Here is a 27,756-nt window from a genome sequence, read left to right on the forward strand (position 1 = left end):
CAAAGTGCTGGGATTACAGGCTTGAGCCACCGTGCCCGGCCAGAAATTAATACACTTCTTAATAAACAATGGGTCAAAGAAGAAATCACACTAGGAATTAGAAAATATCTTGAACTAAATGAACATTTTTATGTAATGCAGCCAAAGTAGTACTTTGACGAAAATGTATGCTTTAACCATGTATATTGGAAAAGGTGAAGGATTTTGAATCAATAATTTGAGCAAGATTCCATTTTAAGAAACCAGGAAAAGTAGAGAAAACTAAACTGAAATCAAGTGAAAGGAAGGAAATAATATAGAGTGGAAATCAATAGAAGACAATAGAACCAAAGAAAACAGAAAAACAGCAGAGAAAAAAATCAGTGAAATCAAAAGTTTGTCCTTTGAAAAGACAAAATTGACAAAATGTATTTACACTGACCAAGGAATAAAGAGGCAGAAAGAAAGAGATGCTACTAATTAGCACAGTCAGACCAAGAGAATGAATTTAGATTATGAAAATAAACTCTTTATTTATGGCCAATAAATGTTTGACAAAGGTTCCAACACAATTCACTGGGAGAAATAATAATAGTCTTTCCAACAAATGGTACTGGGACAATTGACAAATGGTACTGGGACAATTGAATATTCATATGCAAAAAAAAATGAATGCAGGCATGTATGTTACACAGTACACAAAATTAACTCACAACAGATCAAATGTCTACATGGAGGAGCTAAAACTACAAATCTTCTAGCGGAAAATGGGAGAATATCTCTGTAACCTAGGGGTAGGTAAAGAGTTCTCAGATATGAAAAAAGCACCAGTCACTTAAAAAATTAGTAAACTGAACTTCATAAAAATTAAAATCTCCGTGCATCACTATGAAAATGAAAAGACAAGCCACAGGCTGCAAGAAAATATTTTCAAAGACACATCTGATAAATAATTATGTCTAGAACAAATAAAGAACTACTACAACTCTATAAGATAAACAGCCTAATTAAAATAGGCAAAAAAAAATAGAGATTTCACAAAAAAAAGAGATAAAGTAGCTACTAGGCACATGCAAAAAAAAAAAGTCAACATCATTAGGGAAAATGCAAATTAAAACCACAATGAAATGCCGCTTTGTATACAACAGGATGGCTGGAATCACAAAGGCAAACAATCCCAAGTATTGATAAGGGTAGAAAGTGAAACCCTCATACATCGCCAGTGAGGATGAACAATGGTAGAGCCACTTTGAAAAATAACTTGACAGTTTCTTTAAAAGTTATATTTAAAAGTTAAACATAAATTTACCATATAACCTAGCAATTCTCCTCCAAGAATGCACCCAAAAGAAGTAGAAACATGTTTTTACACAAAACTGATGTGCAAATGGTTCACAACATCCTTTTTCATAATAGTCAGAAAATCAAAAACTATCCAAATGTAGTTTAGAGATGATCATTTGATTAAATATCTACTACTATTAATCAAAAAATACTTTATCTTGGGGCCGGGCGCGGTGGCTCAAGCCTGTAATCCCAGCACTTTGGGAGGCCGAGACGGGCGGATCACGAGGTCAGGAGATCGAGACCATCCTGGCTAATACGGTGAAACCCCGTCTCTACTAAAAAATACAAAAAACCAGCCGGGCGACGAGGCGGGCGCCTGTAGTCCCAGCTACTCAGGAGGCTGAGACAGGAGAATGGCGTCAACCCGGGAGGCAGAGCTTGCAGTGAGCTGAGAGCCGGCCACTGCACTCCAGCCTGGGCGGCAGAGCAAGACTCCGTCTCAAAAAAAAAAAAAAAAAATACTTTATCTTAACAATTATTTGAGGTTTTTAAGGCAAAGATTAAAGCCTTCATTGTATAGAAGGGGCATTAAAATCCATAGAAATAGTAAAATTTTACTATTTTTACAACAAAATCATAATTGATTACATTTATTATTTATTCTGTGTATATGAAAGTCACCATGTCAGTATCTTAAATTACTCAATCCTCCTATCAAGAGTATTAGAGACTATTAGTATGCCATTTTAAGATAATAAAACTAAGTCAAAGAAGGGCTGAGTGACTTGTCAAATGTCACACAGCCAGTGAGCAGATTAGGCACAGTGCGTGCTCAGAAAGCCAGACTCCAGAATCTGTATCCTTAACCTGTTAAGCTATCCCACCTCGAATTCACAACTGGTAAGATTCATTCAATGAAGCAGCCCAGGCATTGAGCATAGATGGGTCATCGTCTTCACTGTAAGTCAGCATTACACCTCAGCAAACATGGCTCTTGGCAAACCTGAGATCTCTCCGCCTTAAGTATGAACATTCCAATAGCCTGTGTCAAATCGAGCCCAGATTTTGGGGTCTAATAGATTTCAGTCACATCCAACCCACAGCCCCCACTTACGCCGTTCCATTGTTTCCTAGAATTTTGCAAAAAGCTGTCTCTCCAATGTTGAAGAAGAGTGCAGCCAAAAAGCATATGGGCTGACATCTCACATTTGGCTGTATATGCATGCCAGACAGGCAGAGAGACTCCGGAAATGATGAAGAGCCATAGCTGCAAAGGGCTTCCCCACCTCACTCCTCAATGAACAGCTTGATATGAAGAATCTGTGTCTATAGAATAGGACGCTTATCCTGTGAACCATTTGGCTGCCATTCATATAGCACCTGCCCCATGAAGCCCACACCATGGTCCAATGGCTTCCATATGCTGAGCTCCTACAATGTACCAGACACTTTGCTATGCCATACTATATGTTGCCTATGGTCATACATCTATCAAGTATCAAGGGCGTGGATTCATAGAGAGAGATATGAAGAAGATACATTTGAACTCAAGTCTATCTGACTCTAAATCACATACTTTAACCACTGAGCCTCTCTCACAAGTGGCCAAATCATTCCATAAGGGTGCTAACTGTGTCTGTTTTTTAACTATTTATGCTCAAGGCTATAAATGAAATGCCTGGAAAAAGGCAGAAACTATCCAAAAACCAAATGCACATGCACACACCAATGTAATTGGGTTGATAAAAATTAAGTGGAAAACATGTAAAATAATTAAAACAACAGACCCAGCTCACAGTATGTGGTGGTTCACACCTGCAATCCCAGCACTTTGGTAGACCAAGGTGGCTGGATCATCTGAGGTCAGGAGTTCAAGACCAGCCTGGCCAACATGGCAAAACCCAGTCTCTACAAAAATACAAAAATTAGCCAGACGTGGTGGCACGTGCCTGTAGTCCCAGCTACTCAGGAGGCTGAGGCAGGAGAATTGCTCGAACCCAGGAGGCAGAGGTTGCAGTGAGCCAAGATAGCACCACTGCACTCCAGCCTGGGCGACAGAGCGAGACTCTGTCTCAAAAAACAAACAAAACAATAGACCCAAACTGGAGGGAGACAGCAAGGTGAACAAGAAAGGGATGATGAATAAATTTCAGGAGCAAAGGTGGTGGGAGCCCCTGAATAATTATTCAGCACCTAGAGAGCAGACAGCTTCCTCTCTGGCCATGGGCTCATAAGGGTCTCCTCCCAGCAGACAAAGACTCTTGAGATGAATTCACAGGAAACTGGGAGTGTCCACCAGGGTGGGAGACAGAATAACAGTGGCCACCTTTGAGAAGATGGATTGACAGCCCTTAATTATGTTCTTCAGATCAAGTCCTCAGGGACAGAGATTTTGCCGGCTAAAATCAATCAACACTGTAGACACTCTGCGTGGAGGAGGGCAGGCCCAAGGGTTTCCTCACATCGATCAAAGAGGTTTGGCAACTCCTGCTTCAGCAGCAGAAAAATGGAAGGGACCAGAATCTGGGACTTAGCCAAGGTGAGTTGAAAGAGCGCCTTCACTGACCTGCCTGAAATTCCACCCTTGTATTCACTCTATGTAGGCTTCGGTGTAGGTTAAAGCATCATCTAACCAAAGGGAGTAGCCTGGGAGACAGGAATGGCACTGAAGATGATTACAGGGAGAAGACAGGGTCATTTGGGAGGCTTCAGTATGTGCCTGGGTGTCTAGAGGAGACAGAGGACTCTGGAATAGCCAGAGGTCAGCATGAGGACACTGCTTCCTAGAGAGGACCATGGAATGGGCAGCATGGACTTCGCTTCCTTCATAATTTTGCTGAAGCCAGTCCAAGTCATAAAGATCAGGTCTGCTATGCCATGCACCTGCTGAAACCCTTCAGAGGAGCATCACTGAACACCTGATAAAGCCCAGACTCTCCAGCTTGGCTAACAAGAACCCAGAATTTGCTTCTGTTAAAGCCCTCAGCCCCTTTTCTTGGCACTTGGCATCTTTTATGCTCCAGCACCATGAAACTATCTATGCACCTCCGTGACTCCAGATCTTTGCAATCCTGTACCTAACATGAGAATGTCCAGTAACCTTCCTCCTACTCAGTTCCTCCAGATAGTTTCACAGACCTCATCTCAAGCATCACCTACTTCTGAGACGTCTTCCCTGAGTGCCCCGCTCTCACCTCCCTTGGAAACATCAAATGTTTTAGTGGCATCTCCTGGGGTATACCAAAGCCAGCTCTATATGGAAGTTGCTGGTGCCTAGCACAGGATCTGGTGAAAAGCAGGCACTTGGTTAAAGTTGGATGAAATTAATGACAATTATTTAAAGTTAATATCCATGAATGGCATGTCCTGTAACAAACTGCACTAAATACTTTGCCTGCCTTCAGAGGGCTTCCATTCAAGTCCTGTGTGAACATGAAAAGATGCTCAACACCCCTAATCATGAGGGAAATGCAAATCAAAACCACATTGAGACACCATCTCATACCCATTAGCATGGCAACTATCAAAGAACAAAACAAAAAATAACACGTTGGCAAGAATGTGGAGAAATTGCCATCCATATGCAGTATTGGTGAAAATGCAAAATGGTACAGCTGCTATAAAAAACTGTATGGCAGCTCATCGAAAAATTTAAAATAGAATTACCATATGATCCAGCTATTCCACTTCTGGGTATATACCCCAAAAAACTGAAAGCAGGGTCTCACCAGGGCCTACTGGAGGGTAAAGGGTGGGAGGAGGGTGAGGACTGAGCAACTACCTATTGTGTACCATGCTTATTACCTGGGTGATGAACTTGTCTGTACACCAAACCCCTGTACCATGAAATTTACTTCTATAATAAACCTGTATGTACACCTCCCCTGAACCTAAAACAAGAGTTAAAAAAAAGAAAGTAGGGTCTTGAAGAGATATTTGTACATTCAACCCAGCAACCCCATTACTGGGTATATAGCTAAAGGAATAGAAATCATTCTATTGTAAAGACACATGCACATGCATGCTCATTGTAGCACAATTTGCAATAGCAAAGACATAGAATCCCCCTAAATGCCCATCAGTGACAGACCAGATAAAGAAAATGTGGTACATAGACACTATGGAATACTATACAGTCACGAAAAAAAGAGTGAGATGACGTCCTCTGCAGAAACATGAATGGAGCTGGAGGCCATTATCCTTAGCAAACTCATGCAGGAACAGAAAACCAAATACCACATGTTCTCACTTATAAGTGGGAGCTAAATGATGAGAGCAAATGGACACATAGAGGGGAACACCACACACTGGAGCCTGTTGAAGGGTGAAGGATGGGAGGAGGGAGAGAATCAGGAAAAATAACTAATGGAGGGAGAGAATCAGGAAACATAACTAATGGGTACTAGGCTTAACACCTGGGTGATGAAATAATCTGTACAACAAACCCCCATGACACAAGTTTGTTACAACAAACCTGCATTTGCACCCCCAAACTTAAAAGTTAAAAAGGAAACATGGAACCAACGCAGACATCCACTGACAGTTGAATGGACAGGTAAAATAAGGTATACATCCACAATGGAATATTTTTCAGCCTCAGGAAGGAAATTCTGACACATGCCATGATGTGAATGAACCTTGAGGACATGATGCAAAGTGAAATCAACCAGTCATGAAAGGACATATGCAGCATGATTCTACTTCTATGATGGACTTAGAATAGTCAGATTTATAGAGACAGAAAGTAGAATGATGAAGGTCACAGCCTGAGAAGAGGAGGAATTAGGAATTACTGTTTAATGGGTACCAAGTCTCAATTTTTACAAGATGAAGAAGTTATGGAGATGAATGGTGCTTATTGTTGCTCAAAAATATGAATGTACTTAATACCATTGATCAATACACTTAAAAATGGTTATGGTGGTAAAGTGCTTGTTATGTGTATTTTACCATAATTTTTTTTAAGCCCTATGTCAGGAATCTGAGAGCCTGAGTTCACATCCCAGCTCTACTGCTACCCGGCTGGGTGGTCATAGCCTCAGCTGCCTACGCTGTGAAATGAGGATGATTCCCAGAGTGGGAAGGCTTTATATTTTGAATACTGTCTTAGCTCATGGTTCTGTAACCTTTTCATAGTATGTCTGATATTTCGTAAAGAGAGTTTATGCATCTGTGATAAAAGACATATGCTACTTCTGTTTCAGGAACACAATATATCTATCAGGTACCCACCAAATGAGAGTACTTCATTGGGAAACAGTCTTGGCATGAAACACCAACATTCAGACTCCACCTGCTAGACCCACAGGGGACTTCACCAAGACCCATTTTACACCCTGACAATGAATCCCCTCTGCTGCCGTCTAGTGTCTAATGACAATATTGACCTTTTCTAGCTGTCAACCTTGTCTTATTAAATCCTGAGGTCTCAACTGCTTTGCACACAGAAACTGATAGTTTGCCCACCCGAGCACGTGTTCATGTATAATTCATGGCATATCATGTGGCCTGACAAATGAATATTTATCAGCTTTTTCATAAGAGGCAGGATGGTGTTTCTTTTTGTTGCTACCAAAATTCTATGCTGCAGCAAATAAAATTTGTGAGCAAATAAAAAAAGAATAAGAAGAAGCAAAAATTCCCAACCAAGTCCATTCTCCTTGTAATTTTCCATTTTCTGAGGCCTCTAGCATGTATGGAGGTGGTTTTGGTTTGGCTACAACAGAGAACTGCTGACTCATTCAGAATAGAAACACTTCCATATGCTACACCCTTTCCCTCCACAAAAAACTCCCCCATACCTGACTCCTGCACCATTTTCAACCACAGAGGAGCCCAAGACCCTCTCAGTGGTTCTATTCAGCCCCTCTGAATGAAGTCAAATTTGGGGAGACCAAGAATAAAGAACCCCTGAACGAAGACTGGCACAGAGAGGTTGACAGCACCAAGTCAGGCAGAATTTCATGGCTTCCAAAATGGGCCACTACCCAGAGAAGGGATAGCCCTGTGCCACAGACATCTGGGGATGATGTCCCCTCCATAGTGAGTTAGGAGGGCCCTGCAGAAGTCATTGCCTTGTCTACTGAAAGTGGCTTGTGCCCTGGTGCCCACTGCAAAGAACTAAGAAGATACCTAAGAATTGTGACTCTGTTTACTTCTAGTCTTCTGACTCATTCATTGAGGACTGCAGTGCTGATGATCTCAGGCACATGCAGGCACGTGCAGTTGCAACGGGATTGTGAACACGTGGTCTGTGTAATTTGTGTGTCATCACCCTGGATTTGAAAGAGGATGATGACATTGATGGTGCTGCTGCTGATGTTGATGACGGTGGTTGGTGTATATTGAGCCCAGGCCCTGTGTAAATGAACTATACTATTACATGCCATTCTCAGAACACTCCATTGAGTGGCATGGAGTACTCTTTCATCTTGCTATTCATATCCCAGCTCAGCTATCACCCTCCATCACATCCGCTTGTTTAATTAGTTTTTGTAGCACTTACCCTGAAATTATGTGGATTCCCCTATATATTTTCTGCATTGCGGTCCTTCCCACTTTACAGATGAGGAAAGGGAGGCAGAAAGATGACATAACTAGTTTACATTCACACAGCCCCAGCTGGGAATCAAATTCAGGTCGGTTTGAACTACCTCCCTTTATGAACTATGCTTTTTAAACTATCGTCCCCTGGAATTGAGAAACTCAAGTCCAAGGAGCAAACTCACAAATGCCTGGCTGTGTGGCCTTGGGAGCGCCACTTTATCTCTAAGAAACGTGGTGTTCTCTTTTGTAAATGGGATGTAATAGCTCTTCTTTTGCAGGGCTGCTACGAAGATGAAATAGGGCTTTGCAAATTCTAACAAGGTCTCTAATCATTGATAAGCCTGTGGCCATTCTTAAGAGAAACATTTATTGAAAGTTTGGCACTGGAAGTAGAGATGAGATTCCATGAGTTTATGCTGTAGTTGGAGAAAGAAGACACACAGGGACAAATATACAAAGTTAGGCCTGGGTGTTCATTCATTCATTCATTCACTCAACAAAAAAATTATTGAGCTCTTGCTGGAAGCCAGAAAACATAGAGGAGATTCACATTATTTCAGATAAGTGCTACATACACATCAAAACAAGAGGATGTGATGGTGAATGATATCTGAGCTGGGATCTGAATAGCAAGATGACACCAGCCATGCAAAGATTGTGGAATGAGTGCTCCAGGCAGAGAAAACAGCTCGGGCAAAGGCCCTAAGGCGTGATGTTCATTAGAATTCTCAAACACGGAGCCCTGATGTAAATATTTCCTAAACATTTTAGACCCTGAAGCCCTCTTTTCATAGACCACCTCAGGGTGCTGGTGCTGAATGGAACACAATTTGCAAATGATGACTTTTCACCTTGCTAGGGTCCCTTTTAGCTGGGATGCTGTCTTCTCATGACTATTCTTATTCTTTTCCTAAAGTTCCTTATGTAGGGGTCAGAAGGGTCATTCTGGGCTGGGTCGGGTCCCAAATGACATTGTTGTGTGGGTTTGGTCTAGAGCAAGGATTTGAGCGAAACCTCATGCTGCCCTCAGCACCGCCCCCATGGTCCTGCTTTCAGATTCCAGCTGGTCCAGATGCCCCCTGGGGCAATCCCTTATGGAACACAAGCCCATCAGACCTCAGTCAAAGCCATGTTGCCCAGGCTGGTCTTGAACTCCTGGACTCAAGCAATCCATCCACCTGGGTCTCCCAAAGCACTGAGATTACCGGCGTGAGCCACTCACCGTGCCCAGCCTTGGAACATATCCAATAACCAACATATCCGTATCTGGGGCCTTCACCCCTCCTGCATGTGCTCCACCTACCTTCCTTTCATCTATTCCCTCGGAGGTCGACATGAGCTTCTTCAGGAGTGGAGGGTCCAGCACCTGGAATTGCCGGCGGAAGTGAGTGAGCCCCATGTGGTCAGCATAGCCTAGGGAGGTAGGAGCAGGCAGGAGAAGAGCACAGAGTCCAGATGAGAAGACCCAGCCCAGTTCCCTAAACTCCCAAACAGGAGTTCAGGGTCCTGCTCCCAGCCTGGCTACTAACTTGCCGCATGGACTTATATTTTGGGGCCTCAGTTTCTCCATTTGTTAATTTAAGAGACTAGATTTGATTAGCACTTCCCAGAGGTGTTCCTGAGAACACAAACCCTAAAAAATGCTCCACTGCAAGTCTGAAAAAGCTGCACACTCATCTGCCTCTTGGAAGAGGCATGTCAGCATCCAAGTCAAGGACTCTGAGAACTCGTGCAGGGGAGATGCCCGGTTAGCCTTGAGTCTCCCAACGTTAGCCCAGAGGTTCCAAAACCTGTTTGACAAAGGAAAGTGTTTTGTTTAACACGAATTACCACCCCATACACTGTATGTGAAGCATGCTGCATTGGACAGTATCTAAGGGTTTTTGTAAGTCTACCATGCAGGGTGGACACAGCTGCATCCTTCTATGTGGGGAACTGGGAAGAAAAGGGGTGCCTGAAAAGCTATTGGGAGAAAATGACATTAGATTCAGTTTGTGAAGAAGCCATAGGCTTTTCCAAAAGAACTTGGTATGGAAGAGAAGTCTAGGCAGAGGGAGCTGTACAGACAAGACCTAGATCAGGGAAGTATAAGATACATTCTAAGGCTGGGCATGGTGTCTACAAAAAATACAAAAATTTGCCAGTCATGGTGGTGCATGCTGTAGTCGCTGCCACTCTGGAGGCGGGAGAATTACTTGGGCCAGGAGGCAGAGGTTGCAGCAAGCCATGATCGTGCCACTGCACTCCAGCCTGGGTGATAGAGCGAGACACTGTCCCAAAAAAGAAAAAAAAATTATTTTATAGTCTACAGTAACAGCCAGCATTTACTGAGAGTTTATGTGTGCAAATCACTACGGTAACAACTTCCTCGTGTTACAGACACTCATGGGCCTATATTATTATCCTCACTTTACAAAAGGGGAAATTGAGACCCAGAGAGATGAATTCACCTAGTTACACAACGAAAAATAGTAACTGTCTCAGTTGGAACTCAAACCCAGGCAGTGGAGAGTAGCCAAAGAAGAGCAAAAACCAGGTCCCAAAGGAAACTGAACTCAAATTCCAGGTCTCAAGATTTAGACTCTTCCCTGGGTGCAAGAAGAGCCTCGACTGCTTCAGAAAGACCCCTCGAGTGACTGGATCAGAAAATGTATGGTAAAATCTCACTCCACTTTTGAGACTTCACGATAAGCCAAATGCATCAACTAGGAAGAACAGCAATCGTGTGTGTGGCTAATCCTGGAAGACTTCCTGGGGAAGAGGAGGGTCTCAGACCAACTTTGAAGGACGCAGACAGCACAGAGATGGGGGACCTGGGAGGATACCAGCCTCCTTTAGGGCAGACCTATCTGCGTTCACATCCCATCTCTGTGCTTATGAGCCCCATGACTGGGAAAATGATTCACCTTTTTGAGATTCAATTTCTTCACTTATCAGATGATAATAACAAGATCTATCTTCACATGGTCACTATGAGGATTAAATGCGATGACAATTATAGTAAAAGCAGCTAATGAGTATCATGTGCTTTTCCACAACCTGCCACTCTTCTAAGCTTTATTGTCTTATTAATGCACCCAGCCCCACAGCAGCCTTCAGAGGTATGGGCTATGATAGGAGAGGAAAGGGAGATAAGCCCTAGCGAATTTCCTAGAGTCACACGGCTGGTGAGAGGTGGCGGCCAGAATCAAGGCCAAACCATCTCCCTCCAGAGTTGGAGCCGTGCCCACCAGGCTGCACAACAGGTAACGTTTAATGAGTTTACTACGTACCTTTAGCACAGTGAGAATGATCTCATTTAGTGTATCTGACAACACAGTGTCTAGCACATAGTAGGTACTCAATAAATGGCGTGCATGGGTATGTATCACACATGCATGTGTATATGTGCATATATATATATATATTATATGCACAGATTCCAAATAATAAATATTTGATTTATCTGTGTATGCATACAAATATATCTCACGTGAGTGTGAAAGAGACAGACGTGACTTACAATAGAAATAAAAAGAGAAAACGAACCAGGTCTAGGAGACAGAAATTGGCCATTTCTACCATGAGATCTCAAGCCTTCGCTTAGTTGGAAAGCTCATCCTGGCTGAGTTGGGCTGTGCTGAGAACAGAGAGGGCAGATAGTGTCATGAGGTCACGTGGACACAGGAACGGGACGCCCTGACCCTGAATGCACACAGGTATTCTACCAGTCTGATCCAGGTCCAGGGCACCTGCAAAGGCCCAGCACTTCCTGCCAAGCAGCCAAATAGAATCGATTAAGTGTGGGGGACCAGCCACTGGCTGTGACCATCTCCCTCTTCTCGTGACATTATCTGTCTCCCTCCTCTGCAGTTGTGCGGGCGGGAGGGAAAATCGTTGATATGCTTAGTGGAGTGGGGGTCTCATCTTTGCTTCTAGCTGCTCCCAGTCAAATACTCTGTGCCCAGGGGTCCATTATTAACCCAGCAGGGGGAGATTGGGAAGCGGCCACACACTAGGGCACTAGTGACCACGGAGACTTCACCCAAATGAGGTGCCCACCTGAGACTTCTGCCTGTCCCAGTCACTCTGTCCTCTGCAGACAGCATGGCTGTGTCTGAGCCATTTCTGACTGTCAGAGAGGGGAGTCAATGTGGTGGCCTTTGGGGACTGAGAGGCAGAAAAGGATAGCAAGGACTGAGATCAAACTCAACTCCTAAGATTAGCTGATGTGGGGACAACAGGTGCACATCTGCTTACTAAAATACAGACCCAAAAACTTCAATCCCTTGATTAAAATCCCTCCATCCCCCTGTCAGCCCACCATCTCCCCAGGTGGACCTGGTGATAACCCAACAGAGGCATTTGCAGCCTGCACTGGTGAATGTCTCGGCCTCTTCTCCCACAACTCCTCACTCATTCTGAATCCACTTCTCTGAAAACCTGCCCCTTTTATGCCTCCCTCCTTCATACTTTCTGATCCTTCTGCCTAATGTTTCCTCCCCTTGCCAGAGGTGAGCAGTTTCTTATGCTTCGAGGCCTGACTATGATATTACATCGCTGTGAGGTTTCCCCAGACTCCCAGTGAGAGTAGGAAGCTCCCTCCTCTAGGCCTCAGGGCCTCCTGTATCCCTGGGTGATATGAGCCCTCATCAAATCATATCATTGTCTCCTGGGATCACAGCAATCTCCCAAACCAAACTGAGCATCATGAACATCAAAATATCACTCATCATGGAAATTCCACCCTGTATTGCAAGACAATGCTCCTTAGAAATTCATGGCTAAAAGGAAGACACAGCCGTAGTCTTCTAGGAGTGTACAGGCAATTCTAGAAATAATATGGGCTTTTTCAACAGGTGCAGCTAACCACCACAGCACACGTATACCTATGTAACAAACCTGCATGTGTGGTACATGTATCCTGTTTTGTGTGTGTATGTGGTTTTTTTTTTTTTTAGAAGAAATAAAGAAAAAAAAAAAGAGTGGACTTCAGACTCAAAGAGACCTGGGTCCTGATCCAGACTCTGCCATGTCCAGGCAAGGTGACCACGTGCAAGTACTTCCACCTCTCTGAGCATCAGTGGCCTCATCTCAGAAGACTGCTGGGAAGAGTAACCAGGATGCTGGGTGTAAAGCTCCTAGCACATGGCAGGGGCTCCCATCCCCTGGCTGCCACTGGTGGGTGGACATGTCCCAGGAGTCAGAGACAAGGTGCTCTGTCCTGGCTGTCTCTTACCTGTCCTGTGCAGACGCAGAGCCTCCAGGATGTGGAACCCAGCAAGCTGCACCCTCAGTGCTGGGATATCCAGGGCCAGAGGTGCATCTGCCCCAGGCTTGTCTCTACCAGGCTGTGGTGGTGTAGGAGATTCCTGCTCACTCCTGCTTTCCACCACAGGGTTAAGGACCAGGCAGTGGATAAAGTGCAGCCGGGACCTTTTGATCATGCTGGTCAGTGCATCCTAGGGCCAAATAGAGTGAAGTCAGGGCCAGTTGTCTCAGAGAGACACACAAAGGGGACTGGACCCTCCCCAAACATTCATTAAGCCCAACCTGGGCATCTTTGGGGCCCCTATGCCCTACATCAAGGAGCTCCCACCTACAGCCTGATTTGGACTCATGAGAAATAACGGTCCTTGTTGAAAGAGATGGAGAAACTGAGGCATGGAGAGAGCAAGTGAGTGGCCCCAGGTCACACAGACCAGTGGCAGAAGAGCTAGGACTAGACCTCAGGACTCAGGCTAAGGGTGCTTCCACTACAACCCACCAGGAGGCTCATTTTTTTTTCTTTTTAAAAAGTAATTCATTTATTATTATTATTTTTTGAGACACCGTCTCACTCTGTCGCCAGGCTGAAGTGCAGAGGCACAATCTCAGCTCATTGCAACCTTCTCCTCCCAGGTTCAAGCGATTCTCCTGCCTCAGCCTCCCAAGCAGTGGGACTACAGGCACTAGCCACCATGCCTGGCTAATTTTTTGTACTTTTAGTAGAGACGGGGTTTCACCATGTTGGCCAGGCTGGTCTTGAACTCGTGACCTTGTGATCTGCCCGTCTTGGTCTCCCAAAGCACTGGGATCACAGGCATGAGCCACTGCGCCAGGCCACTACAAGGTTTATTTCAAGGTGTCCTTCTCTTGTCTCAGCCCATTCTCATCTGTGCTCAGCCTGGCCACTGACCAATCTCATGCCCTCCTTTATTCACGGATTCACATTCCAGGTCTAGGTACCACATTTACATCCAGCTGGGCCCTGCCGCCTTGCCCCAGGGGAACCTGGTGGTGAGCAAAGCAGACAGGGCTAGTCTGGCTCTGATATGTGCCACTGGAGTCAAGAGGGCATTCATAGCTTGTGGGAACTCCTCCAGGCCTCTCAACTCAACACCAAGTGGCACAGGCTGAAGGCCTCAGACTTGGATCGGTCACTTCCCAGGGGTGTGACCAGAGCCAAGTTTCATTGCTGCTGGGAGCCCCCATTTCCTCCTCTGTGGAGCGTGGGGTGACGCTCGCCCCTCTGGCCTTGCTGGGGAGGTTAGAGATGATGTAGGCACATGACTCAGCCCAGAGGAGACGAGGATGAGGCAGTGAAGGCCAGGACACCATGAGACAGGGTGCCTACTCACCATCTGCAGCTTGATCTGGGAGCACGGGGCTTTCCTCCTCACCGCGGCAAGGCTGCTGGCAAAGGTCCTCCTCACCATGCGGTTCCTCTGCAGGGCCTGCTGGGAGGTGCCCTCCAGGCCTGCCACAGCCTGGCACACAGGAGGCAGCTTGGCTCGGGACTGGAACAGACTCCGCAGCTCCTCTCTGGTGGGGAGGAGGGAAAAGAGAGAGGAGCTTTAGGAGGTTCTTGGGAAAGCCTTGGCCTGGGTAGTGGCAAAGGGAACCAGCCCTTCTTGCTTCCTGCTCCTCTGCTTCCTAAAGCCTCCTCTACAGTCATGTGTCCCAGCTGCTCCCCTTCATTCACAGTCTCTCCTGCCAGGTGAGGCTTTGCCTCATGGCAAATGCCAGCTCCTTCCCGATGCCTGTCTTCTACCTGCAAATGCTCCCTCCCTCCCTAGGCTTAGAGCATCTGTCCTATGGATATTCTTGTCACTTACATACCTATAGCAAGGCTATGACACCTATACTTTCTTAGAGGGCAAAATCTTCTCTGCTATTCCTCAACCAGGCCTAGCACACAGTAGGCATGCGCCATGTGTTTCATGCAAGAAGGAATGACTCAGGCTGGGCACACAGTTTGTGGAGCTGCAAGATAATGTCAAATAAATACCCAGCCTAGGCCGGGCACGGTGGCTCACGCCTGTAATCCCAGCACTTTGGGAGCCCAAGGGGGGCGCATCACGAGGTCAGGAGATTGAGACCATCCTGGCTAACACGATGAAACCCCATCTCTACTAAAAACAAAAAACTAGCCGGGCGACGTGGCGGGCGCCTGTAGTCCCAGCTACTCGGGAGGCTGAGGCAGGAGAATGGCGTGAACCTGGGAGGCGGAGCTTGCAGTGAGCCAAGATCGTGCCACTGCACTCCAGCCTGGGCGATAGAGCAAGACTCTGTCTCATAAATAAATAAATAAATAAATAAATAAATAAATAAATACCCAGCCTGATACCTGAGCAGATAGTGCCTTCCCTCAGCATCCCTGTCATGAACAGGTTCTGAGGTTAGTGGCCAGGGTGCTAGCTTCTTGTTAGCGGTGGTGATTTTTTTGAGACAGAGTCTTGCCCTGTCGCCAGACTGGAGTGCAGTGATGTGATCTCAGCTCACTGCAACCTCTGTCTCCCGGGTTCAAGGGATTCTCCTGCTTCAGCCTCCCAAGTAGCTGGGACTACAGGCACCTGCCACCAGGCCCGTCTAATTTTTCTATTTTTAGTAAAGACAGGGTTTCACCATGTTGGCCAGGATGATCTTGATCTCTTGACCTCGTGATCTGCCCGCCTCGGCCTCCCAAAGTGCTGGGATTACAGGAGTGAGCCACTGCGCCCGGCCAAGGGTGCTAGCTTTTTCAGTGTCTATTCCAATAAAGCAGAACTGGCCTGCCCTCTTCCATGAGCCAACTATGAACCAGGCTCTCTAATAGGTCATCTGCTATTTTACATCACCAAAGCCTTCCTGTATCAGACATGGGAACTTTGGAACCTCATTCCCATTTCTCAGATTATGAAATTGAGGTCCAGGTCATACAGCTTGAAAGAGGGAAAAACAGAATCTGAGCATTTTCCTGACTCCAAAGCTGGGCTATAGCCGCTGAGTCTTGTAGCCTCATCCAACTCTTATTTATGGTGCAGGAAGCAGAAACAACCAAGAGAAGGGAGAGTGACTGCCCACGGTCACTCAGGTGACAAAAGGCAGGGCTGGGACTCAACCCAGGCCACCTGGGTCATCATTCAGTCCTCTGTGTGCTCGCAGCTCCTGCTGCCCCATCCCTGGCCTGGATCTCTCTCCAGGAGCTGGATGTTCATGAGCCCCACTCCTGGATATGGGTTTCCAGTCAGCTCTGACATAATGTGCTGGGAATTCTCCAAGCATCTCTTAGACTCAAGCTGGGTCCTGGCTATGCTCCTGTTTTGCTGTGTTGAGCAAAGGCAAGTCACTTCACCGCTCAGGGCCTCAATTTTTCTCATGTGTAAAATGGGACTAAGGATCTTGTGTTGTGATAAGGATTAAGAAGATACTAATAAAGCGTTTATGCTGATCCGAAGCACATAGGGGGTAGTGAGCAAGTGGTCCTTTCTCACCCTGGTGCCCACCTGAGACACCAGCACCTCCCTGGTGGTCTCAGTTTCTCTTCTTGTCTTTAAGCTCTACCCCTGCAGAATTCCAGCATTGAACTTGGGAGCGTGCGTGCACACACACACAAACACACACACACGTACACACACACATGCACACACACGCGCGCGCGCGCACACACACACACAGCATTTTCCAATAACCCTCTGAACTAAAAGCAGAGAATGCTGCCAGCCTCATGCCAGCACTCTGGGCTGAGCAGCCAGGGAACATGGTGAGCTTTTTTTAATGCTACAAAACGTATCATTTCAGTTTTACGACCCCCTAGTTCTTGAATGTCCATAAAAGTTGTTCCAGTCACATCATCTCTCAGATACTTAATGAAAGGCAAAGTGCCAAAATAAGAAGTCACAGCTTTTTAGCTTTTGTTCCACCTCTCTGGAAGGCCAGCTTTTCTCCTCGGCTGGGTTCGCTCTGGCCCCAGGGAGACATTGTACTGCTCCAATTCAAGTTATGGTTCTTTGTTCCATTATGGAGGGATGGGATTCCTGGGCTGGCCCTCCCACACTGTGTTGTTGTAGCTGCATAGTTTAGGTGGGAAGGAAAACACAGCGCCTCCAATGCCTCATCCCCATCCCCAGCCCTGGCCCAACTCACCTTTTTGACTGTTGCAGGACCTGGGGTGCATCCAGGGCTGAGAGGTTGGGCTTGGCTCTGTGGAGCCAGCCTGTGAGGTCGTATCGCACAGGGTCCCATCCCAGCTGGTGGAAAATCTCACACTGGAGGGGCTGCTCACAGGTCCGCAGGGCAGAGGACCCTGGAAAGAGACATGGTGGCATGAGTGCTAGGGCCTGGTGGGGACACATTGCAATCAGCTGGCATCCCCTAAACACACAGTATCCATCTTAATGTGTTCCCAGATAGCTAAAGCTCATGGTTGAAGGTATCCACGTTTCTCCTGCTATAGTGAATTTGTGTACATTATTTCCAAAGTGGATTTTATTCTTTCTTGCTTTCTTAAATCTAGGATACCTGTTTTTCCCAAACAATATTTGCATACTCAATCTCCTCGAGTTTTTCTATATATATATAACCACATATCACCTGGGCTGTGATTTACTTAATGTTTTCTTTAAATCGACTTACATTTTCACAAGTACAGTACATTCATTTTAAAAGAAGAATCATACTGCAGACTTGATGTGCAAGACATGTTCGTTTTCTGATATGCATGGCAATGATGATGAAATATTTTTAAAATATTTAGTTGTATGCCACGTAAAATCATTTCGAATACCATCAACCAAATAAATACAGGGAGTGCTTTTGGGAAATACGGGCACGTTGGTTCCAAGAGACAGGGTGGAAGAAACAAATGGGCCTGATCTTGGGGGCTAGAGAAATCCTAGGTTCTTTACCATTTATTACTGTGTGAAGGGCGCCAAGCCCGGTAAGTCTCTGAGCATCAGTTTCCTCCTTTGTAAAATGTGGATTAAATAATGCATACCTCCCAGAGTGGCTTATGGCTTAAAGGAGATAATGTACGTAAAATATTTTAGTACAGTGTCCAGCACATAATGGTCACTCAGTCAGCAGTAATGGTTGTCACTGCCCTTGACTGCGCTTAAACTTTTGCTGGTGTTCCCGAATCACAGTGTTGTTTATGTTCACATCCCCAGTGCCCAGCGTCATGCTTGGCACAGGCAGAGTCCAGAAGTGCTTGCAGAATGAATGCATGGATTAATTAAGGGATTGCTATTCATTTATTATATCACTTTAACTATTGCGATGCTCACAGGTTGCAATCACAGGTTTGGGATAGATGTCCCCACACTGAATGACCGCAGATGGATTTTTTTTTTTGTTTTTTGAGACAGAGTTTCGCTCTTGTCGCCCAGACTGGAGTGCAATGGAGTGATCTCGGCTCACTGTAACCTCCACCTCCCAGGTTCAAGCAATTCTTCTGCCGCAGCCTCCCGAGTAGCTGGGATTACAGGCGTGAACCAACATGCCCAGCTAATTTTGTATTTTCAGTAGAGACAGGGTTTCACCATGTTGGCCAGGCTGGTCTTGAACTCCTGACCTCAAGTGATCTGCCGGCCTCGGCCTCCCACAATGCTGGGATTACAGGCATAAGCTACTGCACCCGGTCCCCAGATGGATTCCTATTAAGAGTGGTCAGATTACCACGACTCTTGGATCTATCTGGAACGATCTTACTTTGCTTTCCCATCCTGCTATTGCCAACGTACTCGCATGCACAAGGGTCCTGAGTCTTCCCCTCAAATCCTAATTTGCTGCCTGTAAACTCCAGTAAGCTAGGAAACAAAGGATCCGCATTTCTTGGAACTCTCTGCAAAATAAAGCAGTGTGAGACTCTGCAGCTTTCATGAGCCTGTGTAGGAGTAAAGGGCGTGGCATCTGCCACCTGTGTGGTTGCTTAGAGGTACTCTGTGCTCACTTCCCAGATTGCCCCTGTCCAGGATAACGGAAGTTACCAGCACAGAACCCTTCTAGCGAAGTGAAATTTCCCTGTTTCAAGAGTGTTCTGTGAGGCTTTCAGAGCCGTGCAGTCCCTGCCCTCAAGAAAGTCCCCTTCCAATGGGAGAGTAAAGCACCCACGGGGTGCAAGGTGACAAAGCACACACCAGGCTTTGGCGCAAACGTCCACGCTGCATTTGCAATGCCACAGGAATCTGTTTACCTGGCTGCCTCCTTCCACTGTCCTGGAAGCAACCTCAGAGCAGGGACTGGTCGACTCATTGTTAGGCTCAGCAGCCAGTACAGGGCTGGGCTCTGAATGAGGATCATGACCGAGTAGGGGACAGGGAAGAAAGAAGAAAGGATGTTGATGTTTGCTAAGCCCCGGCTTCTAGCACTCTCTGCTGGACATGCCAGCATGAGTGATTTCACTCTGGTTGGTGATGTGAGCATCACTGGGCTGGTTTCTAGAAAATGACACTGAAGTTCAGAGACATGAGGCAGTTTGGCTAATGGGGCACAGCAGGATGAGGCCACAGGTCTGCTGGTCCAAAAGCCTTTCTCTGTCCAGGGTGGTGTTCAGCACATGGAGATGCCACATTTCCCAGGCAATGTCCTGGAAAACAGTACCCAGGTTCCAGGCCTGCTTGTTTCCCTCATTCACTCCTTTATCCTGAAGTTGACTTTTATTCCATAGTTTTGTCCATGAAAGCATTTCCCATGAAGTCTTTGGCTTTCGGGAGCCCCGTGGATACTTCTGGAAGATGGAGCCTTATCCAGCATATCTCTCTCACAACTTCAGGCTTCGTCACCTCCCCCAGGAGCCTGGACCCCCAGACAGGGCCCCCTCAGCCTCTGCAGGTCACACTCGGAGGTTGATGAGGGCCTGTCACCTGACTGTCCCCTGTGCCTGGGCTCCATGAGGGCTGATCCCTGCTGGCCCTTGTGGGAACACTCAGCAAATGTACCTGAAGTAAGGGAAAGAGGTCATAAACAGCAAGCCCTGGGTTAGCCAGAAGGCCCCAAGTGTTCTGGATGATAGAATGTTCTCATTAACTCAGAGCCAACCAGAAAGCCATAGGGGAAGAGAACTATTTTTTCTTTTGAAACAAAATGTCGTAATTAATGTGTCTTATCGGGGGTTTAAGGCAAAGGATGTGGACAGAGTCTCTCCCTTGGGAACTGAGGGCTTTATAGCACCCTGCTAGGGATGTCTGTGATGGACACAATAGACCTCATGGATAAAGGGGAGGGGCCCCCAATCTAACCACATCCCCTTCTGCCCACTCCAGCCTCACTCTGCCATATGCCTTCTGCTTCCAACCCTACTTTCCATCTCTTTTGCCTACAAGGCAGGATCCAGAAAACATTCCCTTTGATAATACATTTCATTGATTCTGGATCACTGAGTTTTCACATATTCATCAGTTTTGTAAAAAGTATTCACTGTGCACCTCATCCCGCCAGCTGTGCCAGCTGTCATCCCCACAGAGGTGACCAGCCTCGCCCCTGTCACCATGCAGCTGGCCTTCCCCAAGGGGAAATTACTGATGAGCAAGTGTGAGACATGCCCTGGTGACCAAAGCAGCGGGGAAGAGAAAAACCAGGGAGGGAGCCAGGATCACAGGCAGGGAGGGGTCACTGTTTTTCACAAGGAGGTCAGGGAAAGGCCATGGACGGCACTGGGCTGGAATGTGGCGGAAGGGCCCTCCAGGCAGAAGGAGCTGTTAACGTCAGGGCCCAGAGGTGGGAATGTGCATGGTATGTTTGAAGAGCAGCAAAGAGAGTTGTGTGATGGCAACAGGAGAGGGGAGGGGAACATGCAGATACGGCCTTGTTAATATCAGGGCCCTGGGGAGACAGTGAACAGGAACAACTGCCCTCAGGGAGCACAGGGTCCTAGGGAGAATGGCAACAAGCAAGCAAGCAGAGAAACAACCACAACTTCACAGAGCCTGGCAAGGGCCCTGAAGGAGGAAACGGAATTGTGATGGGGTAGTGAGGCTGCCAGGGGGACAGCTTCAGACAGGGCAGGGAAGGCGTCTAAAGGGGGACCTCTGAGCAGAGAGCTGAAAGAGGGGAGCACCTTCATCTTCACCACAGCCCCGGGTTTCACCAGGACTGCTGTCCTACGGAACCGGAAGGGGACTTTCCAGGAGTCACCAACGGTGCAGTGAGCAGGAGCCACCTCAGGGCTCTGGGGCCCAAAGCCTGGGCTTCCCCAGCTCTTTCTCCTGGCTGGGTGAGTGAGATGGATCTCACTCTGAGATCTGAGTGAGATGCCTCCCTGCCTCCCCAAAATCTCCACTCCTGAGCCCATATCATACATACGGACAAGGGCCCCTTTGACAGCCTGGAGAGCCACAAGTCCGCCTGGCCTTTGGAGTGAGGCTGCCCAGGTTCAGTGCTAGCCCTGTGCTCGGCACCTACAGGGCCCTGGGAAGCCACTGGACCTCAGCAAGGACTCAATCACCTCCCTGTAGCTGGGGTGCAGTGAAGCCCAAAGGCCTGGCTCCAACCAAGTGCTCCACAACTAGCCGTTTCTGCCACTCATTCATTCTCCTTCCTCAGCTAGCAAAGGGGCAGACGCATCTCACACCCCAGCCTGTGTGGAGGGGAATCCATCATTGCCAGGATTAAGTAAATGCCAGGACCCCTGCAGGGTGAGCACCGCCAGGGCCACGGCATGACTTCCTAGGTCCTAGGCACTTTTGCTTTCATGGGCACCTTCCTCCATGAAAATATATACACACACACACATATACACAAATGCACAGACATCTATACACACTCATACATATATACACATATATACACACACAAACACACTCATACATATATACACATATATACACACATATACACACATACACACATACACATATACACACATATATACAAACACATACATATGTACACACATATACACATGCACACACGTATACAAACACACTCACATATATACAAACATATACACACATACACACATATATACACACATATACACATACACACATATATACAAACACATACATATATACACACATATACACATGCACACACGTATACATACTCATACGTATATACACACATACACACATACATATATACACACACATGCGTATACAAACACACTCATACATATATACACACACATGCACACATATATACAAATAAGCATATACACACACACGTATACACTCATACATATATACACACATACATACATATATACACACATATACACACATGCACACATGTATACATACTCATACGTATATACACACATACACACATACATATATACACACACATGCGTATACAAACACACTCATACATATATGCACACATGCACACATATATACAAATAAGCATATACACACACGTATACACTCATACATATATACACACATACATACATATATACACACATACACACATGCACACACGTATACACACTCATACGTATATACATACATACACACATACATATATACACACATACACACGCGTATACAAACACACTCATACATATATACACACACGCACACATATATACAAATAAGCATATACACACACATATACACTCATACATATATACACACATACATACATATATACACACACATATATACACACAAGCATACGCACTACATACATACACTCACATATACAAACAACTAGACATACACACACACATGCACACACACAGGCACACACGAATACACACATACACATATAGGCACACATATACACATATATACACACATGTTCACACATATACACATATATTTACACACAGGCATACCCATATACACACACATACACACATACAGTTGTGCAATGGGAGGTGGAGATGCCTCCCTGCCTCCCCAAAATCTCCACTCCTGAGCCCATACCAGACCTAGAGACAGGGGTCCCTTTGACAGCCTGGAGAGCCACGAGTCCGCCTGGCCTTTGGAGTGAGAACTCCAAGAACTGCATCATTAGGTGATTCAGTTCTTGTGGGAACACCATAGGGTATGCTTACACCAACCTAGATGGTACAGCCTACCACACACACAGGCTATATGTACAGCCCATGGCTCCTAACTGCAAACCTGTACAGCATGGGACCACACTGAATACTGTAAGCCACCATAACACAATGGTAAGTACTTGTATATCTAAACACATCTAAACCTAGAAAAGGTGCAGTAAAAATATGGTATTATCATCTTATGGAATCACCATTTGTATACACAGTCCGTTGACTGAAACATTGCCAGGCGGTGCATGACTGTGTGTGTGTAATCCCAGCACTTTGGGAGGCCGAGGCGGGGGGATCACTTGAAGTCAGTAGTTCCAGACCAGCCTGGCCAACATGGTGACACCCCATCTCTACTAAAAATACAAAAAATTAGCCAGGCGTGGTGGCAGGCGCCTGTAATCCCAGCTACTCAGGAAGCTGAGGCAGGAGAATTGCTTGAACCCGGGAGGCAGAGGTTGCAGTGAGCCGAGATCGCACCACTGCACTCCAGCCTGGGCGACAAGAGTGAAACTCTGTCTCTCTCTCTCTCTCTCTCTGTGTGTGTGTGTATATATATGTATATGTATATACACACACATTATATATACATACAAATTATACATATATACACACACACATATGTGTATATATATAATTTAATATATAGGCATATATTAAATAATTGCACTTGACCTAAAAGTTCTTTTCCGTTCCAGAAATTAAAACGTTTTCTGGGAGAGAACAGCACACACTGGGCACGCGGTGGGGTGAGGAGGGAGAGCATCAGGAAGAATAGCTAATGGATGCTGGGCTTAACACCTGAGTGACGGGACAATCTGTGCAATAAATCACCATGGCACACATTTACCTACATAACAAACCTCCACATCCTGCACATGTACCCCGACCTTAAAATTTAAAACAATTTAAAACAACATTTTCATGGGCCCCCAGAACACCAGGCACTGTGCCTCCATGATGGGCAGAGAAGTCAGCTCTGCACCAGTCACTGGCAGAGCCAAGCTGTCTGGGAATAATTGAGGAATTTGCACTGTGAGCTTGCTCCAGGGAGAGCTGCAGGAGGCATCAAATGCTGTTGCTGCTTCACTGGTTAGACAATCCTGTCCGGATGTGGGCGCAGAAATCCACCATGAAAGTCTCAGACAGAGGCCTCTGCTGGTCACCATAGGGCGGAAGCTTCTGCCGGCACTCACTCACTCACTGGATGGTGACTCTTCTCCCAATTCCTTATAAGCCGTTCCAGTTGGACAATCACCCGAAACATTCCATCAAGATGCATCTGTCTACATCTCCAATGACTTCAATGTGGCCAAATCCAATGGTCATTCCTCAGCCCATACCTCATTTGACCTTTCAGCCCCATTTGATAAGGTCGATCCCTCCCTCCTCCTGTGGCGTTCAGGGAGTCACCTTCTCCTGGGTTTCCCTCCTGCCTCCCTGACCACACCTCGGTCTCCTGTGCTGGTTGTTTGCCTTGTCCCTGACACCTTGACATAGGAATGTCCCAGAACCTAGTCCTTGGACATCTCAGCCAAGCCTCATTCTCTCAGTGACCTCAACCAGAGCCACAGTCCTCAGTCTTCTTCTTTCAGACGCACCTGCCTTGCTGTCTCTTCTCTGCTGGAAGGGCAGTCCCATGTGGGTGAAGATGTGTGTTTTCTTCACTGATGCATCTCCTGGGCTAGGACAGTGGCTGCCATGTATTAGGTGCTCCATCCATATTTTCTGAATGGACCAAGGAATGAATGAGGAAGAACACACATCCTGGCCTCAAAGAAGGTTGGGACTGATAAGATCACTAAGCACATTTACCTTCCTTATTTTTTTTTTCAGATAGAATTTCACTCTTGTTTTCCAGGCTGGAGTGCCATGGTGCGATCTTGGCTCATTGCAACCTCCACCTCCCAGGTTCAAGAGATTCTCCTGCCTCAGCCTCCCGAGTAGCTAGGACTACAGGCGTGTGCCATTACACCCAGCTAATTTTTTGTATTTTTAGTAGAGATGGGTTTTCACCATGTTGGCCAAGCTGGTCTGGAACTCCTGACCTCAAGTGATCCACCCACCTTGGCCTCCCAAAGTGCTGTGATTACAGGCGTGAACCACAACGCCCAGCCAGTACCTTTGCCTTCTTAAGTGCCTAGTGGTGTGGGGATCTGAGTCTCAGATCCAGATAAACCATGTTTTGAATCTGCCTTTTGACCCTTCTCCTCTGGGTGACCTTGCACAAGCGTTTCTGGAACTCAGTTTGGAAATAAGAATATGTATCTCTAAGTGTGGAGCAGAATCCTACCAGAAGATATCCATAAAGCTGAGTATGCAGCTCTGAGTGGAGCAATGCAACACTCCCCAACCCCGGAATCACGTTCTCCGTCACCATCAGCATCCTCATTCTCATCAATAAACCTGCAACACCTTGCCCCTGGTGACAAAGCTCTGCACGCACATAATATGACCCAATCATCGTAGCAGAAATGGTAGAGAAAAAGGGGCAAGGGGTGACTTCTTTCCCCATTTTAAAAACATATCAACTAAGACCTCGAGAGGTTTGCCCCACATCATGCAGGGGAAAGTAGAAATAACTAGACTTCAACTTGGAGCCTATGGATACCGAATCTCATGATCACTTTGTTCTGGTTTCACGTCTTCATCTCCCCTCTTGCTCCTCTTTTCACCAATCCAACTCCCACCAAGTGCTATGGACTTTACCTGCTAAACACCTCCAGAAGCTTCTACCTCCTGGGGCAGGCCAGCTCCTCTCACCACGGCCAGCTCCTCTCTCACCCTGGCCACCTGCCTTCCTACCATATCTTCACACTACAGCCTCAGGGAACTTTCCAGAATGTGAAGCTCATCATGCCTCCCACTGCCTAGAATCCTTCATGGCTTCTCGTTGCTCTAGGGTTAAGACCTTTGCATGACCAGCAAGGGTCTCTGCAGTCTGAGCCCAGAAGCCATCTCCAAACTTGTCCTGCATCATGTTCCTGGCTCTCTGTTAGATTCATCTGCATGCTTCTTCCACTGGTTACCAGAAAAATGAGATGCACCCTGACGCACCCCATCAGAGTGCAGTTGCAGGCTCAGTGTGCACGTGTGTGCTTCGCTGTGAGCTCGTCCCTTCCCCATGAGGACATGGCCCACTCCAGGCTGGTTAACTACCACATGGAACAGTACCCAGCACGTAGTGGCTGCTCAATGTGTTCGTTGAATACTTGAATGAATGAAAGCACACACAGGCTCATGCACATTCACCTCTGCACATTGGAGCCTCTGTGCAGGCCTTCTCAGGGCTTTTTCTGCAGCTGAGAAGGATAGATTCCAACACCCAGGCTGGACTCAGGCCCCATCCCCAGCTCGTTGCTTCCTTACCTTCAGTCCCAGCTCCTTTCTTCTCGAAGGCAGCACACAGACGCTCGAGCACCACACTGTCACTGGAGCCCTCTACACGGACTTCCTCATCCAAGACCCAGAAAAGGCCTTTGGCATCCTGGGCACCTCCGCCAGCTGGTAAGCGGACCTGGTGGGAGACCCAGGATTCATTGAAGGGCCCTGATCCCCATCAGAGGCCTGTCTTGGGCTTCTCTTCCCACCAATGGGGAATGGGAGCATCCAAGTCCCAAGCATCAGGACTCAGAATGTGCCTACCCAAAACCATGCTCCCATTCACCCCAGACTCTCAGTGTTGAAGCCACAAAATGACAACAACTGCTCATTTGCAAGCTGTCCAAATCCTGCCTCTGTGCTCACCTCCTGTGTGATCTTGGGCAACCTACTACACTTCTCTGAGCCTTGTTTCCTCCTGTGTAATGGAGACTGAAAATACCTTCCTTGGAGGGCCGTGGTGAGGATTCAACAAAGGGAACCCTCTGGACATTGCACATTTCTAGATACATACAGGCAGCTGGTCTATTTGTGCACAATCAAACAAGAAAGGATTAATTCTGTCTGTATCATTTCCTCTAAGAAGTCCTTGTATTATTTAAACTAAAATCTTGGGGAGGAAAAAAAAAACAACAATAAGCACTCAAAGAACATTTCAGAGAAGGTGAACATGATTCAACAGCACAGACGTAGAATTTTAAATCTAGCCACAAGCTTCAGAGACCATCTAGTTAATCCTGTAATGGTGCATATTGGAAACTGAGAGAGGCCTGGGGAGTTTAAAGGGCCTCTCTGAGGGCCCACAAGGAGTTGGCACAACCAAAAGAAGGCCAGCAAGTGGTCATAGAGGAAATGCAATATGCACAGTGACCAACTGTCCTACTGTGCCCGGGACATGAAACTTTCAGTGCTAAAGCTGGGAAAGTCCTATGCAAACCAGGACAGTTGGTCACCCTAACTGAGGAATCCACACCCCTCAGAGGCCTAGAGAGGGGAAGGGGGCACATCCAGGGTCTCATGGATGGAGAGCCAAAGATGCAGAGCTGGAACTGGATCCCAGGTATCCTTCACCTTGGCCTTTTTCACTGGGGCTGAAACTGATAGCCAGCCCATGCTCAGAAGGTCCTCAGAAAATAGCTGTTAACATTGGGCATGGTGGTGCATGCCTGTAATCCCAGCCACTCAGGAAGTTGAGGCACGAGAATCGCTTGAATCTGGGAGGCAGAAGTTGCGGTGAGCCGAGATCACGCCACTGCACTCCAGCCTGAGTGACAGAGTGAGACTCTGTTTCAAAACAAAGAAGAAAGAAAAGGGAAGGGAAGGGGAGGGGAGGGGAGGGGAGGGGA

The 27,756-nt window shown here is 46.7% G+C and overlaps 1 protein-coding gene across 3 annotated transcripts in view; it reads right to left on the reverse strand.

Annotated features, from left to right (window-relative positions):
* The window catches only part of MYO18B (myosin XVIIIB), a 289,444-nt gene that overhangs the window by 183,374 nt on the left and 78,314 nt on the right, over nt 1–27,756 (reverse strand). For all 3 annotated transcript variants that reach the window (XM_017853159.1, XM_017853151.1, XM_017853143.1), the window contains 5 exons: nt 26,399–26,546; nt 17,179–17,338; nt 14,412–14,595; nt 13,031–13,253; nt 9,116–9,225 (listed from right to left, as the gene is read on the reverse strand). In XM_017853159.1, coding sequence (XP_017708648.1) covers nt 9,116–9,225; nt 13,031–13,253; nt 14,412–14,595; nt 17,179–17,338; nt 26,399–26,546 — 825 coding nt within the window. The remainder of the gene's footprint in view (nt 1–9,115; nt 9,226–13,030; nt 13,254–14,411; nt 14,596–17,178; nt 17,339–26,398; nt 26,547–27,756) is intronic.

This window comes from Rhinopithecus bieti, unplaced genomic scaffold (genome assembly GCF_001698545.2).
Source record: "Rhinopithecus bieti isolate Rb0 unplaced genomic scaffold, ASM169854v2 scaffold_2314, whole genome shotgun sequence".
Lineage (NCBI taxonomy): Eukaryota > Metazoa > Chordata > Mammalia > Primates > Cercopithecidae > Rhinopithecus > Rhinopithecus bieti.